Source organism: Protobothrops mucrosquamatus, unplaced genomic scaffold, assembly GCF_001527695.2.
Source record: "Protobothrops mucrosquamatus isolate PMUCROS unplaced genomic scaffold, P.Mucros_1.0 scaffold1045, whole genome shotgun sequence".
Lineage (NCBI taxonomy): Eukaryota > Metazoa > Chordata > Lepidosauria > Squamata > Viperidae > Protobothrops > Protobothrops mucrosquamatus.
The window spans coordinates 284804-299602 of NW_015387277.1; the positions used below are offsets into that span (position 1 = coordinate 284804).

At 39.2% G+C, this 14799-nt stretch overlaps 1 protein-coding gene across 1 annotated transcript in view; it reads left to right on the top strand.

Moving 5' to 3' along the window:
- CCDC171 (coiled-coil domain containing 171) overlaps positions 1–14799 on the top strand; it is a 183881-nt gene that overhangs the window by 125746 nt on the left and 43336 nt on the right. The window contains exon 24 of the mRNA XM_029284871.1: positions 8492–8623. Coding sequence (XP_029140704.1) covers positions 8492–8623 — 132 coding nt within the window. The remainder of the gene's footprint in view (positions 1–8491; positions 8624–14799) is intronic.

Genomic DNA, 14799 nt, shown 5'->3' on the forward strand with positions numbered 1-14799 from the left:
TTGTTTAGGGAGCTATTTTGCAAATACTTTAAGCATCTTCTTTGTTTAGATCCCCAATAACTGGATTTTCTTGATCTGTGTTCCCAGGGATCAGTTGTGCAGGACATACAGGTGTTAGCACAGCTGGCTTGCTGATGACATCTCTGTCCAGATAGCTGTCTAGTGTGTCATCACTCATATCGTTCAGTGTCATTCTGACCTAGCCAAGCTAAAAATGGCACTCTAGCTCAAGAGGGATTTAAAAACCTTGACAAACTAAAGATAAAGATATTGCAGAATGTCATATCCATGTGTTTAACTGTTTTAGCTGAGACAAATTTAAGTAACTAATGCCAGAGCCCATCTGATTTAATTTTATTTTTTTTTGAAACCTGAAGGATTTTTTTTTGTTTTCTTTTCTTTTTAATGCATGTGTATTGTATACTTTGCCTTAAGTGAGGAAACATCCTTGTATGGAGTACTGTGAAATTAGTTAATGCAGTTATTTTCTCCAGACATGGGTTCACTTCCAGCGCAAGGTCAATGAAATCTGTTCATCAGGGACAAATTATTGTGCACATCCCACAAATATAGAATAGCTTTGGCATAGTGTGTAGTGTTTGCTTAAGAGGGCCTGGATCAAATTATTCTTTCATCCAGCTAAGTTCAGACTTTAGCATACTCTGTTTTACATGCTAGGAAAATGTTCACAGAATTATATTATACTGAATTTTCTATTGGTAAATAATAGAAAACTGTCCCCTTTTTATTCTGGCTGAAACATTGACAGTACAGGCATATGTATGTCTACTCAGAAGTAAATCCAATCAGTTGCAATTAGACCTATGTCCACAAAGTTTTGTATAGGATTGCATTGTTATTCTTATACATTTTTTCATTTTTTTAAAAAACAGCCTATTGACTGAATCATTCAGTGATACTACTTTCCCATTGCAATCCTATACATCCTGACCTAGGAATAAGTCTAACTGAACACGTTGGGATATTTCTGAATTATTGAAAGCTGGATTGGACTGGTCTAGAATGTAAAACCTGTACACTGTAGAAAAGGAAATTTGGAAGAGACCTGAGGTCATCCAGTTCACACCATCTCCCCGGAGTACCATACTCCAAGTACCAAATAAATTCTCAACTGTATATCAAATCTCTTACAGATGAACTTGTCACTATCTGGAGGCAAGTTTTAAAAAGGGTGACAAAAGTGCCTTTTTGATGCAAAGATGAGTTAAACAAAATACCTAAGAAGTTTCAGGCAATGTTTTTGCCTAAGCACATTTAATTAAAAGAGGGGATGATAATAACCCAACAGAGTTATAGCTGATTTATTCTAAAGAACAATTCCTTCCTGATTTGAATTGTGGTCATCATATGCTGTATGTAAATCAAGACAGTTGTTTTAGACATTGCACAGTATTATCTCTGGATGCAGTTACTATGTTAACTCAAATGAATAGGAAATACCTACAAAATTAGAAGTGGGGCAAAATTGTTTTGCAGTAAGGGGAATGAAACAGAGCAAGAGATTAAAAAAGCGAAATACATGGCAAAATCCAGACAAATTTAAGCACTTTCATGAGTGACCACTTGAAGAGAAAGAGGTAAGCATGAGTTTAAAGATCTCCTGTTTAATATATACTGTGTGTATATCTATATGTGTGTGTATTTTAAAAAAATACTTTTTCCCCATTTTTATCTATGAAGAACATCTTGTGATATTTTACACAAATAAACATCTAAAATGAATTGGGATTTACAAATTTAGGTTGTTACGACTAGTTAGACTTTAAATTTGTCTTTAACGTGCAGAAATTCACTTTTTCTAAAATACTAAAATCTGTTTGTAAAGTAATTGCATTTATTTTCATTTCATCTTTCAGGGAGACTGCAATGAAATGGAATGAAAACAAAAGCAATTTTATAGTTACTATAAAACAGCAATAATATTAAACAAAGCGCTTCTGTAGTAAAAATAATACTTCCAACTGAGCTAAGAAATAAACCAAGAGGCACTTAGTTGGCAAACAGAATTAATAGTCTCATTCGTATATTTTGAACTAATTGATATTTCGGAAGAGATTTGTGATAGGACTTTGGCCTTTGAGACCATTGGGAAAACCTTTATAAGTTGACTTGAACAAATTGACTTGAACAATTAATGAAAGCTCTTTCCCTCTTGATCCACCAGTCTTCTACCTAGCTGAGCAAAAAAAATCAAGAGTATGTCTTCAATTTTTGTTGGGCCAATAACATATTGGAATATTGTCATGGTTGCTGCAATCATTAAAGAATCTATACTGCTTCTGGGGGGAAAAGCCTTAGCCTTCCTTAAATTTTCCTAATTTGGAGCGCACTATTTAACATATTTTGGCATTTAATCATTTTGATAGCTATCCACTCCTTCCCATCATGAGATTTTCCCTATGTCCAGTATTTTGAGTTTTGCTCTCACTTGAGTTTTGCTTCACTCCTGTAGGTGAAATAAGCCATGTTGATCTTTCTGATGAGTTTAGAGAACTAACACTGAGGTTATTGATGATTAAAATTTTATCCTGCCAAACAGATCTGGCTTCTGTATATAGAACTCTTCCCTCACTCTTTTAGAACATAGAATAATAGAGTTAGAAGGGACCTTGGAGGTCGTCTAGCCTAGCCCCCTGCTCGAACAGGAGACCCTATACCAGGGGTAGGCAACCTTGGCTCTTTTATGACTCATGGATTTCAACTCCCAGAATTCCTGAGCCAGCCATTTCGTTAGAAATTCTGGGAGTTGAAGTCCATGAGTCATAAAAGAGCCAAGGTTGCCTACCCCTGGCCTATACCATTTCAGACAAATGATTGTCCAGTCTCTTTTTGAAAGCTTCCAGTGAAGGAGCACCCACAACTTCTGAAGGCAAGTTATTCCATTGGTTGATTGCTCTCACCGTTAGGAATTTTCTCCTTAATAACAAGATGGCAATTTATGGAAATGTATGCCGTATGTGTTTTTAAAACTCAGTTAAAATGTGAGAGGGAGAGTACTGAAACAGCCTATTTTTAAAACTGCAGCCTCTGCATATTTATTGCTTTGCTTCGTAGCATCGTGTGTAGTAGATTTCTAAACCATAGTGGTATCATTCCAAGTTAGCCTGTGATTCCCCAGAGCCTTCAGTGGAATGTCCTTTGTCTTTAGTTTTCATTATAAAACCCCCATTTTTATACATTGTTAAAAAAAATATAACCTTGTCTTTCTCTTTTCTTCCTAGCATCTATGCCCCACCATTCAGCTGGGAAAGCTCCCACCAAGGAGCTAAAGGTTATTAGGATGATAAAATCCAGATTCTCTGACTTTTAAGGTTATAGCCTTAAAAGAATGGCAGAGGAGGGTGAAGGAAAACAAGATAATTCAGGCACCTGCTTTTAATCATTGTTTGAGTGGCTTGCTATGGGGAAAATGGCCTACTCACCATGGCCTCCACGCACTGTACTGTTGCTGTGTCGCATTGGGCAAGACCTTTTGACAAGAGAGGAAGAGTCCCAGACTAGTTGGACATAGTTAATAGCAGTGTGGAATGGTAGTTCCTTATTGTTTCCTTCATATAAAAATAGTTTATATTTTTATAGCATTTGTACAAATTGGGTTTTTTTTTTAAAAAAAAAAAATACAGCGAAGAGAAAGGATTTTAGCAATGGCTACATATGCAAAATTCCCATGCCTATCATAACTACTGCAGACAAATCTGCCTTTATTGTATCTGTTTGCATAAATCATCCGGAAAATGTTCCCAGATGCACCATCAAATAGAAAATTTTAATTACAAGCTAACTTTTGACACCTTTATTCGCCTCCTTTTCTCACCAAGAGTCTCATCTCAGTTCCCCCAGAAAACTGCCTCTGTTTCCAAAATGTAGAAATTAGAAGCAAATACACTTTGGGGATTTCTTCTCCAGTGCTACCTTTGAATATATTCATGCTCTTATATAGAGATTCCTTTTCCACATGTGTGACCCGATTCATCAATTAAAAAAAAATTGTGTCACACCTAACAACTGGTTTGTGAATGAATGAATGTACGTTTAGATGGTTTCACTTTTTACCTCTTTCCCTTCATCACCACCATGGGTGCAGTGGTGGGATTCAAATATGGGAACAACCGGTTCTCTGTGTGGATGCCGCTTCCGGAAGTCCATTCTGGGTCTGCGCAATAAAAAAATTAGCTATCAGTTCTGACGAAGTGGTGCGAACCGGCTGAATCCCACCACTGCATGGGTGTCTATATACTGTCTCAGGATAATACGCTTTATACAACAGAAATAAACCAATAACTCTGTTTTTAAATACTTCTACGCATGGTTTTTTTTTCTCATAGAACGCCTAGAATGGAGTTCCGGCACCTTTTTTGGATGGAACCTTGTAGGGTAGGCAAGGCGGGTTGTATGACGTGTGTGAGTTCCGGGACCTTTTTTTTTTTTTTTTTTTTAAGGAAAAAAGCACTGCTTCTATGCATGTTTGGATGCATGGAAACTTAAAGAATCTCAGTTCACAATAAAAAATAGAATCTTCAGACAGGACACAATAAGCTTTGGTCTTCTACATTTTAGAATATATTTGCAGATTTTAGAAATACTTTTAAAATGTCTACCGAAAAAGATGGCAGTTTAGCTTTGTGCTGATCACATTCGTATTCTGGAAATCCTAAAAGAAAGATTGGACTAAGTTCTGCAGTTTCCTTCACAGCATATTCCCATCAAAATTGGGAAGCATCTTGTCTTCTTTAAAAGAAAATATTTTTCTTTGTGTAGAAACCTCCCCCCCCAGTACTTTAGGAGATATATGTAAAGCCCATTCATTCCATAGTTAATAATAATAATAATAATGATGATGATGATGTTGATGATGATGATGATGATTATTATTATTATTATTATTATTATTATTATTATTATTATTATTATTGTACAGTTTCGTTAAACAGTTGCTTTTAGTTTTGAGGGATTATTTTCAACCTCAGACAGAAAGGACACATGTACAGCGTCCTATCTTCCCGTAGCTTTGAAGTCCTTGAAAATCTGCAGCTTGTGTGCAGTTTGCCAGACTTTAACCAAACACTTAGGTGTTTTCTTTTATGCTACACATCAACACTATGGGAAAATGTGTGTAGGGGATATTCTTTTGTAAGTACGCTGAATTAAGTGGACATTAGTGGAATTGTAAAACCTCAAATATCTACTTTTCCTTGAGCTGTACTATAACATTCCAGACTGCAGGAAAGAATGCTCACAGAATGGAAATGTATCTTCCTGTTAAAAAAACCAAAACTTTCACATGGGTACCTAGCATGTCAGGAAGGAAAGCAGGGGAAAAAAAAAATCCTTCTCCTGTACAACAGTGACAATGCTAGTTGTCCTTGTGAATTAATGCTTATGTTATAACAGCAATATTCAAAAATCACAGTCCCCAACTGCAGTTTGAAATCAGACACTCAGTGTGAGCTAGGGAAAAAGGAGCATTGTGTATAACTGAAGCATTTCTCTTAAGGGGGATTTGAGGTTTGAATTTAATAAATAACATCAAAAATAATTGGGACACCCCCCCCCCCCGTTAAGTAATTAAGGGAAGGAAGGAAGGGAAGGAAGGAAGGGAAGGAAGGAAGGAAGGAAGGAAGGAAGGAAAGAGACACAATGTAGCCCATTCTGTCTAAAATAATTAAAATATTAGGATAAATACTTGGACTTATGCAATCTGCAGTTTTTACAGTTAAGGAACATTTACATTCCTTTTGGCTGATGACCTAGTCTTATACTGCATTCTAAGGATACGTTCCTTCTTTTACTGTCCAATTTATTGTTATAACCTAACGGCAAAGGACCAAAGCAGAAATAAGTAGAGGGGAAAGGACTTGGCCCTGCTACTGTTGTATCTCTACAGCATCTACATTGTTTATCTCTCCCTCTCTCGCCTCACCCCCTCTTCTCCTTTGCGCTGTTCCTCCCCTCCTCCTTCAGTATTAGCAATCTGCTTTGGTACTTTGACATCAGGGGTTTCCCTGGTGAATTTTGTCACAGAAAAAAGAGAATCATCAATATCGCAGTTAAACTTGACTTTCAAAGCTAATAGTATCTCATTTGGGGGCTCAAATTTAATAAATTTTCTTTGATTCCGGGTGCGTTTTTAAACATCAAACAATGAATTGGCCAGGGTGCAGTAAAATATTTAGATCTATTGACTATGGTTCAGAAGGGTAGAAGGCAAAACACTGGTGGTTTGATGTTGATAAATTCTTAGAACCTTAATCCACATTAACGTTTTCTTTTATCTGGGTGCACATTGGCTACAGTGAGAAAATGAAAAGCTAACATATAGAGTCTATAACAATTCAAGTGCGATAATGCATTATTATAGATGTAGTAAAATGACATTTGTAGTACATTAGACAAGATGACTATCTGGACAAAATTATATATACCGTAGAAGGCCCAAGAGATGTTTTTTGTTCTTCTAGACTCTAGGCTCTGTACCCTAAACCTGCAGATAGAAATGTGTGAAAGGACCACACCGTTATAAAAATTGCATTATAGTGCATACTTTGACAGCTTAGAGGTATTGACAGGAATTCTTTACATCAACCAGGGAAATGTAAGACTCCCTATTCCCATAGACTAGGGTGCAGGGTATGTAGATCTCCAGCATTTCACTTAGCACTTGAACGTTATATCTTCAGGAATGAAATACACACACACACACACACAGAGAGAGAGAGAGAGAGAGAGAGAGAGAGAGAGAGAGAGAGAGAGAGTAAAAAATAATTATAAAAGGAGTGCTTTCTTAAACATCTTCATGACTTACAAGGAAAAATATAGGTACTTAATCATTAATACAGTAGGCTCTTATAAACGTGGAATGCAGCAGTCGTTTTTCGACTGTGTTAATGTTTACGTAGTAAATTGTTGCATCAATTACTAGCAGGGCAGTAGAATGTGGCTGGGACGATTTATATGTCTGTTTCCATTCTAAAACAATTCTGCTGCATATTGCCTCTGAGATACAGGATTGTACAGTTCAGTTTAATTGCTGCAGTGTTAGAGTTTGCAAACTAAGAAGACAAAAATCACGTGTGCATCAACTGACTTCCTCCCTAATAAAATGAAAAGATAACATGTACGTATAACACAGCACTATCTGTTTGGAAGGAAGCCTTGTTATTTGTGTTCCGAAGTCATCATAAGTTATGACCTTCTGAATCTTCTGTCCTTTTCTCTTCAAGGATGATGGAGATGAGAAATTTCCATATTTCTGTGTCCATTTTTAAAAACCTTGTGTAGTTTTGTTAAAATCCATCCAAATCGACTTAATTTCAATGATTAGTTCAAAGCACACTAATTAACTTTGGGCAATAATGCTATTTTTTTTAAAAAAAATGTTGAGATAATCTGTTTAATCTATAGTTTAGAATTTACATGTAGTACTGACACTTGTTACTTACAAGTAGAAATAAATGTTTTCAGTTTTCTGGCTGCTGGAGATAAGCCTACTTAAGCCAAGATGTGGGTGGATTTTTTTTTCCTGGTATTACTGGAAAATCTTCTGTGATATTCAGCACCCTATCTAATAGACTTATTCTCTAGTATTTATGCATAGAATCTGATCTTGTATAGGTAGAAACTAGCAATAATCAAAAACTGTAAATGTTGCCCATTGTATTTTTACAGATGAGTGAAGGTATTGCTCACCTTAACAGAAGGTGGCAGTACAATACCAATTGCATAAGATTGTAGTTGTCCACATGAGTACATGGATCACTCTCATTTACGGCGCTCTGTGTTTTGTTGTTTCTAAAACACTGAAATATTTTAAAACCCAATTACTTGGCATTGGGAAAAAAAATATGCATTTTCTTTTTCTCTCTTTCAGAATTTTTTTTGTTTTATTTGTCCCGGTTAAAATACTTGTTATTTGAACTTAGTGTTTCCACAGACACTTACGACTTCTCCTTATTAGCTGTTATGCAACTGGATTCTTAGAAATATTTCCATTATCTAATCTGATTTTGCCACATCACAGTTTCATTAACTTAAAAGTGTTTTTCTTTGATGAGAATAAGATATTTATGTGAACGTGAGAACTTTTTTTTTTAAAAAAAGAGAGGTTCACTGGTGGCATGTTCACTGAAATTAATGTGACGAGAGTGTCCATTTTACTGGGCATCTGAACGTCTTAAATCTAGACCCCGTAGAGTTGTGTGCTGCCCCACTTGAACGAGGAGCCTTAAGTGACTTTCTTTCCTATCTCATTTCAGTTTAGAGAGGAGGAAGCTTTTTCTTCTTAACATTCTCTCCCAGCACTCTGAATTAGAGATTTATTTGCAACGAAAAATCAATTAGTCCTAAATTTATTCATGGATTTCAGGTCCAGCGATCAATGCAAGTCCACTCAGTGGACTCAAGGGGACCCACTTCATCCCAGTTAATGTGTCTGAAGGGGAATTACCATTGATACTGTTTTTTCCCCTTTTAGGTCAGAGATCAGATCTCGCTGTCATGGACTACAGCAAGCAGGAATGACTTCGCCCTGCAGCTGCCTAAGCTGCACCTGGAGACTTTTGCAATGGAAGGGCTGAAAGGCGGGCTAGAGGTTATAGCATTCCAGGTCAGAGTCTTCCGTAACCTTTCTTCACCACCAAGTGTCCCAAAGCATTAACCCAAAACATGCTAGAAATAAAGGTTTCCATAAGGTATCTGTCAGAGATTGAGAAATGTGGTTTCTAACTACTGCTTAAACCAAATCATTTTTTTAGAAAATATATATATATATGCATTTTTGTGTTCTAAATGGACTATTCAGGTACCGAGGAAATGATTTAGTAAAGAAAAGTATGCATACTATATATTCAAGAGTGACTACAAGGAAAAGAGTCTGGCTTAGACTCTTTTTTTTTGGGAGGAGGGGGGGGGAATAAATCCAAAAATATTCCAAGGGAGTGAGAAATAGAAACAAGTTGCTCTTATCAATGTCACAGGTTGTCATCGGCATTGTGTCACGTAAGAGAAATAAAATGAGTGTGAGGTGCATCACAGTGACTGATCGTTAACGCCAACTAGAGTTGTTCAACTGCTGACAAAGATTCTAGGGTTTTTTGTTTTTTTTTTAAATCTTTTTAGGTGCTTTCTGAATAACACTTTCTGTCACTGACTGATGACAGAATGGATGTAGATGTCAACGTGTTTAATCAGAAAATAGTGCTCCTTAAAATGCAACTTCCTTCTTCTTTTCCTGTTTATTCAAAATGATCCAAGAGAAAGTGTTTGCGTGAACGGATTTATCCTTCCATAGGCATAGTTCTGTTGTTACTAAAGCTAAGTTAATAAAATTCTGCATTTTGTGCCCGAGCAAACAAACATCTTTTCTGTGGGCATCAGTGGGGTTGGTTGGGATGGGGTGATTTGCGAAAGGATTCATCTTCCCATAGGCATTGTACTAAAACTGTTACTAAAACTAAGTTAATAAAACTCGGGCATTTTGTGCCCGAGCAAACATCTTTTCTGTGGGTATTGGTGGGGTGGAGGTAGGATATCATGGCAGATGTGTCATGGCATTATTGTGAAATGATCTGAATAACACAGTCCATACCATTTGTACAATTATATCCCGATGTGAAGTTGTCCTTACTTGTTCTACTTGCCCATGTCCATTTGCTACACGAATTGTGGTTACAGCAGAAAAACAATACGGCAAAAAATATTCCTTTGGGAAGAGGCCTAGTGCGGAAATGTCTGACATTTCTTGGATAATACCGAAATATTTAGATTTATCTTGCAAGTGGTTACCATCAATTGAGACCCAAACTAGGTCTGACAACAAATTATCCGCAACAGGTTATTTCTTTTTAAAATGAAATAATCCATTAAAATTCAGGCATAGGAAGAAAGGAACAAACACCATCCAACTAATATAGGAGAATCACACCTGTCCTGGGTCTGCTTTTTAGCTCTGTTTAAAAAAAACACATTTGCGTTTGTACCAACTTCTAACCATGTATTTATTTGGAGGTGGAGGCAGTTTCCTTTCTGCTAGCACATTGGTACAAAGTCTGAATATTTGTTTCACCTCCCAGCAGCTGACTCCATAGATGGCAATGGCCATATTGCTGAAGAATATGTACATTTCTTTTTTGAGGTGACAGCATATATATTGACCCTATTACTTCTGATATATTTCAAATGTATGTGTGTATATGATTGATGTCTAAATTATATAAAGAGGAGAAAACAATCATTACGATATTGATTATATTTTGTGCTTGTTATTTTTGTACCGTGCATATGTGAACTCCTCACTATCTCATAGCTAGCTTGTTGGGTTGGTTGGTTTGAATTCTACAAAGAACCGAAGGTAGCATACGTAGAGCTCCCTCCTTCTGTTTTTTCCCTAATGACTATCATGAGGTAAATTAGATTAAAGAATGAGAGACTGTTCCAGTCTTCTTAGTCTTAGGCCAATATCTCTGCTCACATAATAGCTACTCAATGTATTTGTATATTTAGTTTTTCTGAGATTCATTTTTGTTGTTTATTTTATTGCATTTCATTTGTCTTCATGTTCAGAAACAGAATGACCACAGCTAGGCAAAAAAAGCAGTGAGAGTGACTTTTGACTTCCTGTTGATTTGTCCATTGAGTTTTCTTGGCAGGAGCTGGTAAGGAGCCTCAGAAACCAATCAATCAGAATAGAGCTGAAAGGGACCTTGGAGGTCTTCTTGTCCAACCCCCTGCTCAAGCAGGAGACCCTATACCATTTCAGACAGGTGGCTGTCCAGTCTTTTCTTAAAAACTTCCAGTGATGAAGCACCCACAACTTCTGAAGGCAAGCTGTTCCACTGGGATCTCTCTTCCTTCCGCCGCGCCCTTAAGACATGGCTCTTCCAACAAGCGGGACTGGCCTAGGGGGAATTTTTAGTGGGGTTTTAAGAATAATTTTAAATTGACACAGGCCATATCAAATATTTCATTTTAATTAGGTTTTAAAGTGGGTATTTTTATCTCTGTATTTGTTTTACCAGGCTGTCAGCTGCCCTGAGTCCGTAAGGAGAAGGGCGGGATAAAAATCCAAATAATAAATAAATAAATAAATAAAATAAATAAATTGTCCTCACTGTTAGGAAGTTTATCCTTAATTCTAGGTTGCTTTTCTCCTTGATTAGTTTCCATCCATTGTTTCTTGTCTTGCCTTCTGGTGCTTTGGAAAATAAGTTGGTCCCCTCTTCTTTGTGGCAGCCCCTCAAATACTGGAATACTGCTGTCATGTCACCCTTAGTCCTTCTTTCCTCTAGACTGGCCATGCCCACTTCCTGCAACCGTTCTTCATGTTTTTGCCTCCAGGTCCTTAATTATTTTAGTTGCTCTTTGCACTTTTTCCAAAGTATCGCCATCTGTTTTGTAATGTGGTGGACCAAAACTGGATGCAGTATTCAAGGTGTGGTCTTACTAAGGTTTTATAAAGCGGTACCAATACTTCATGTGATTTTGATTCTGTGCTTCTGTTTATACAATCAAGGATTGTGTTAGCTTTTTTGGCTGCTGCTACTCATCCAGTCCCTCCCTCCCTCCCTCCCCGCCTGCCTGCCTGCCCGCCTACCTGCCTTCCTGCCAGTTTCCCTATTTATTTTGTGGGAAGCTTGTAGAGAGAAAGACAACAGGAATATGGAAATGCAAAGCCAGCAGGCAGGTTGCTTCTGCTGGGCAGGAGAGGAAGTGAAGGGGTGCGCAGGGCTGCAGTTCAGGAATGCTACATGGGGGTGAACAAGAGGTCTGGGTGGTTTGCAAAGAGCATACTGGGGTTGGAGCAGATCAGGAGTGCATGGTGGTGTGTGAGAGGTGCCATGCTGATTGGAGATGATGTTTGCAGAGGTGGCACAGGATAGATAGAGTGCCTGGGGATTTGGGGGAGTGTGCAATAGGCGCTGTGTGGGTCTGGGATCACAGTTGAGGTGGCACAGGTTGGGAAGGATATATGGAGGAAAGGCATGCGGGTTGGGGAGGCGCATGGTTTGGGGAACGCATCGGGGGGGGAAACTATCACATTGAAAATGAAGACCACGTGACTGCAGCAGAGTGCAGCAACAACCAGTAGCACTGAAGCATCCACAGCTTCCCCACATTTCTCTGAGTCATTGGCCTCCCTCAACACACATACCTGCTCTGGGATTGGACAGTAGCGGTACTTTGATCATAAACTATTGCATGACAAATGGTCTCCAAATGGCCAACAACTAGTATGGTCTCACTTAATCCATTTTATATACTATCCATTTTCTTGTCTCATTTGCCCAATACTCCCATTATACTGAGCAAGACTAAAGACCCTTTGGCATTCCGGATATTATTAATTTACAACTTCCATCAATATCAACCAACCCAAGTGGTCAGGATTATGGGAATTATTGTCCAACAACATCTGAAGGGCAGTTTCCCATTCTGCTGCAAAGTGACCATGAAACCAAAATTCCTAGTGTATGTAGGAAACAAACTTCATTTTCAAAGTCTGGTCTTCACTAGAAAAAGAGAAAGCCTCTTACTTTGAGGCACTGGGGTTAGCTTTCTGTGGTAATTTTATTTTTATTTATCCTACCTTTATTATTTTTACAGATAATTTATCACTTTTACCAATAACTCAAGACAGCGAACATGCATAATACTCCTATTTTCCCCACCACAACAACAACCCTGTGAGTGAAGTTGGACTGAGAGACAGTGACTAATTCATGGACACCCTGCTGGCTTCCATGGCTAAGGGGAGGGGGTCTAGAAACTCAGAGGCGCCTGGTTTCTAGCTTGGTCTCTTAACCACTAGGCCAGTGGTGGCGAACCTTTTAGAGACCGAGTGCCCAAACTGCAACCCAAAACCCACTTATGTATCGCCAGGTGGGCGTGGCCCACTGGGTGGGCGTGGCTGTAGTAGTCATGGCAGACTGGGTGGTGTGGCCAAGGTAGACGTGGTCACCTTGATGTTGCACGTGGGGAGGGACGTCTGTGGGGGTCGGGTAGGGTTGGGGGAGATCCAGGGATTCTCTGGAGGTGGGGTGGTGGGCAGGAGGCTTGTCCTGCAGGGTGAGGCGAGGCAAGGTGAGGCAGGGCGGCAATGCCATTGTCGCAAGGCAAGGCAGGGGCCAGGACGGCTGCTGCCTGACACCATCGGCCCCCACACACAGAGGCCAGTAAGCGCATGGGGGCCGACAGTGTCCGTCAGCAGCCACAGCCTGCCAGCCCCTCGACCAGCACACTCTGGGGCTCTGCAGCCCGCTGCCAGCAGTTCAGAGAAGTCGCCTCTGAACTGGACAGCCAGCCGACAGCTGAGGAGGCGATGCAGTGAGTTGTGCCCGGGAAAAGGAGAGCATGCGAGGCCAGGAGGGATGGGATGGGGGGAGGGAAACCAGCCGTGTTGGGATGCATCCGGCCACATGGGACCTCAGCGAGTTAGCGGGAGGCTGGTTGAAGAGGGATGGTTGCCATCTCCGGGGCATGGCACGCATGCCCACAGAGAGGGCTCTGAGTGCCGCCTCTAGCACGTGTGCCATAGGTTTGCCACCACTGCACTAGGCCAAACTGGTAATTGAAAATGTAAAATTGTTCATGTAATTCGCTTCAGGCTTCTCAGGTATAAGTAGGGTGAAGTATGTTGAGTATAGCTGGGATTTGTGAGAGAAAAGGATCCTACATTATTCAGAATGTCTCTTATTTGTATAATCATTATATACTCCATGACTCATAGACCAGCCTTCCCCACTGCTATCCCACAGGTGCTTTTTCAAAAGGCAACTGGGCTTTGTCTTTGCTTGAAGATGTTTCACTTCTCATCCAAGAAGCTTCTTCAGTTCCCTGAACCTTCTTGGACGAGAAGCGAAATGTCTTCAAGGAAAAACAAAGTCCAGTTGCCTTTTGAAAAAGCACCTTTGGGACGTCCATGACTGGGATGACTGAGACTCTACATCAGAGGTCCTCAACCTTGGCAACTTTAAGACTTGTGGACTTCAAATCCCAGAATTCCTCAGCCAGGAAAGCTGGCTGAGGAATTCTGGGAGTTGAAGTCCACAAGTCTTAAAGTTGCCAAGATTAAGGACCCCTGTTCTACATAGACACCCACAGTGCTATATTGATTTTGCTTGGGATTGAAATGCAATTTAACAATTGTTCCCATTTTATGAAACTTTTCGGAAAAACAACTGCACTGGGGACCCCTCTCAATCCCAAACTACACGGGGCTCAGTTAACATACTGAAGCAGAGCCAAATTTGGTTTAGACTTTCCCGAGCTAAGCTTTCTTGTTACGCAAAGTTAATATACGTGTTTACTTCAAAGAAGTTCCCAAATAAATGCGGATAGAGGTGCAGTTGGGAATCTTACTCTTTCCTGCCATAGAAGATAGTCTACGGGCTGTGACAGAGGTAAAATGTTGTTTATGATGAAAATATCATAATCAGTCATTCAGCAATGCCAAAAATACTGCAACTCAAGAATATTTAAAAATCTGGTGTCATGTGGGAGGGTGGAATGTTGTCACATTATATATGTAACAGAATCTTCAGATTAATAGAATATTGATAAATGATGCAGTGAATTACTTTGTTATTGGCATGTTTTAATATGAAAACTGAACAAAGTGCAAAGATGGGCAGGCATCAATGATCACCATCCACTGTAATCAGTGTAATCATATACCAAGTTCAGGTAGTCGTCAATTTACAACCATTTGTTTAGTGGTCGAATGTCACTAAAAATGTGACTTGTGATTGGTCCTTGCGCTTGTGACCCTCATGGCGTCTCCATGGT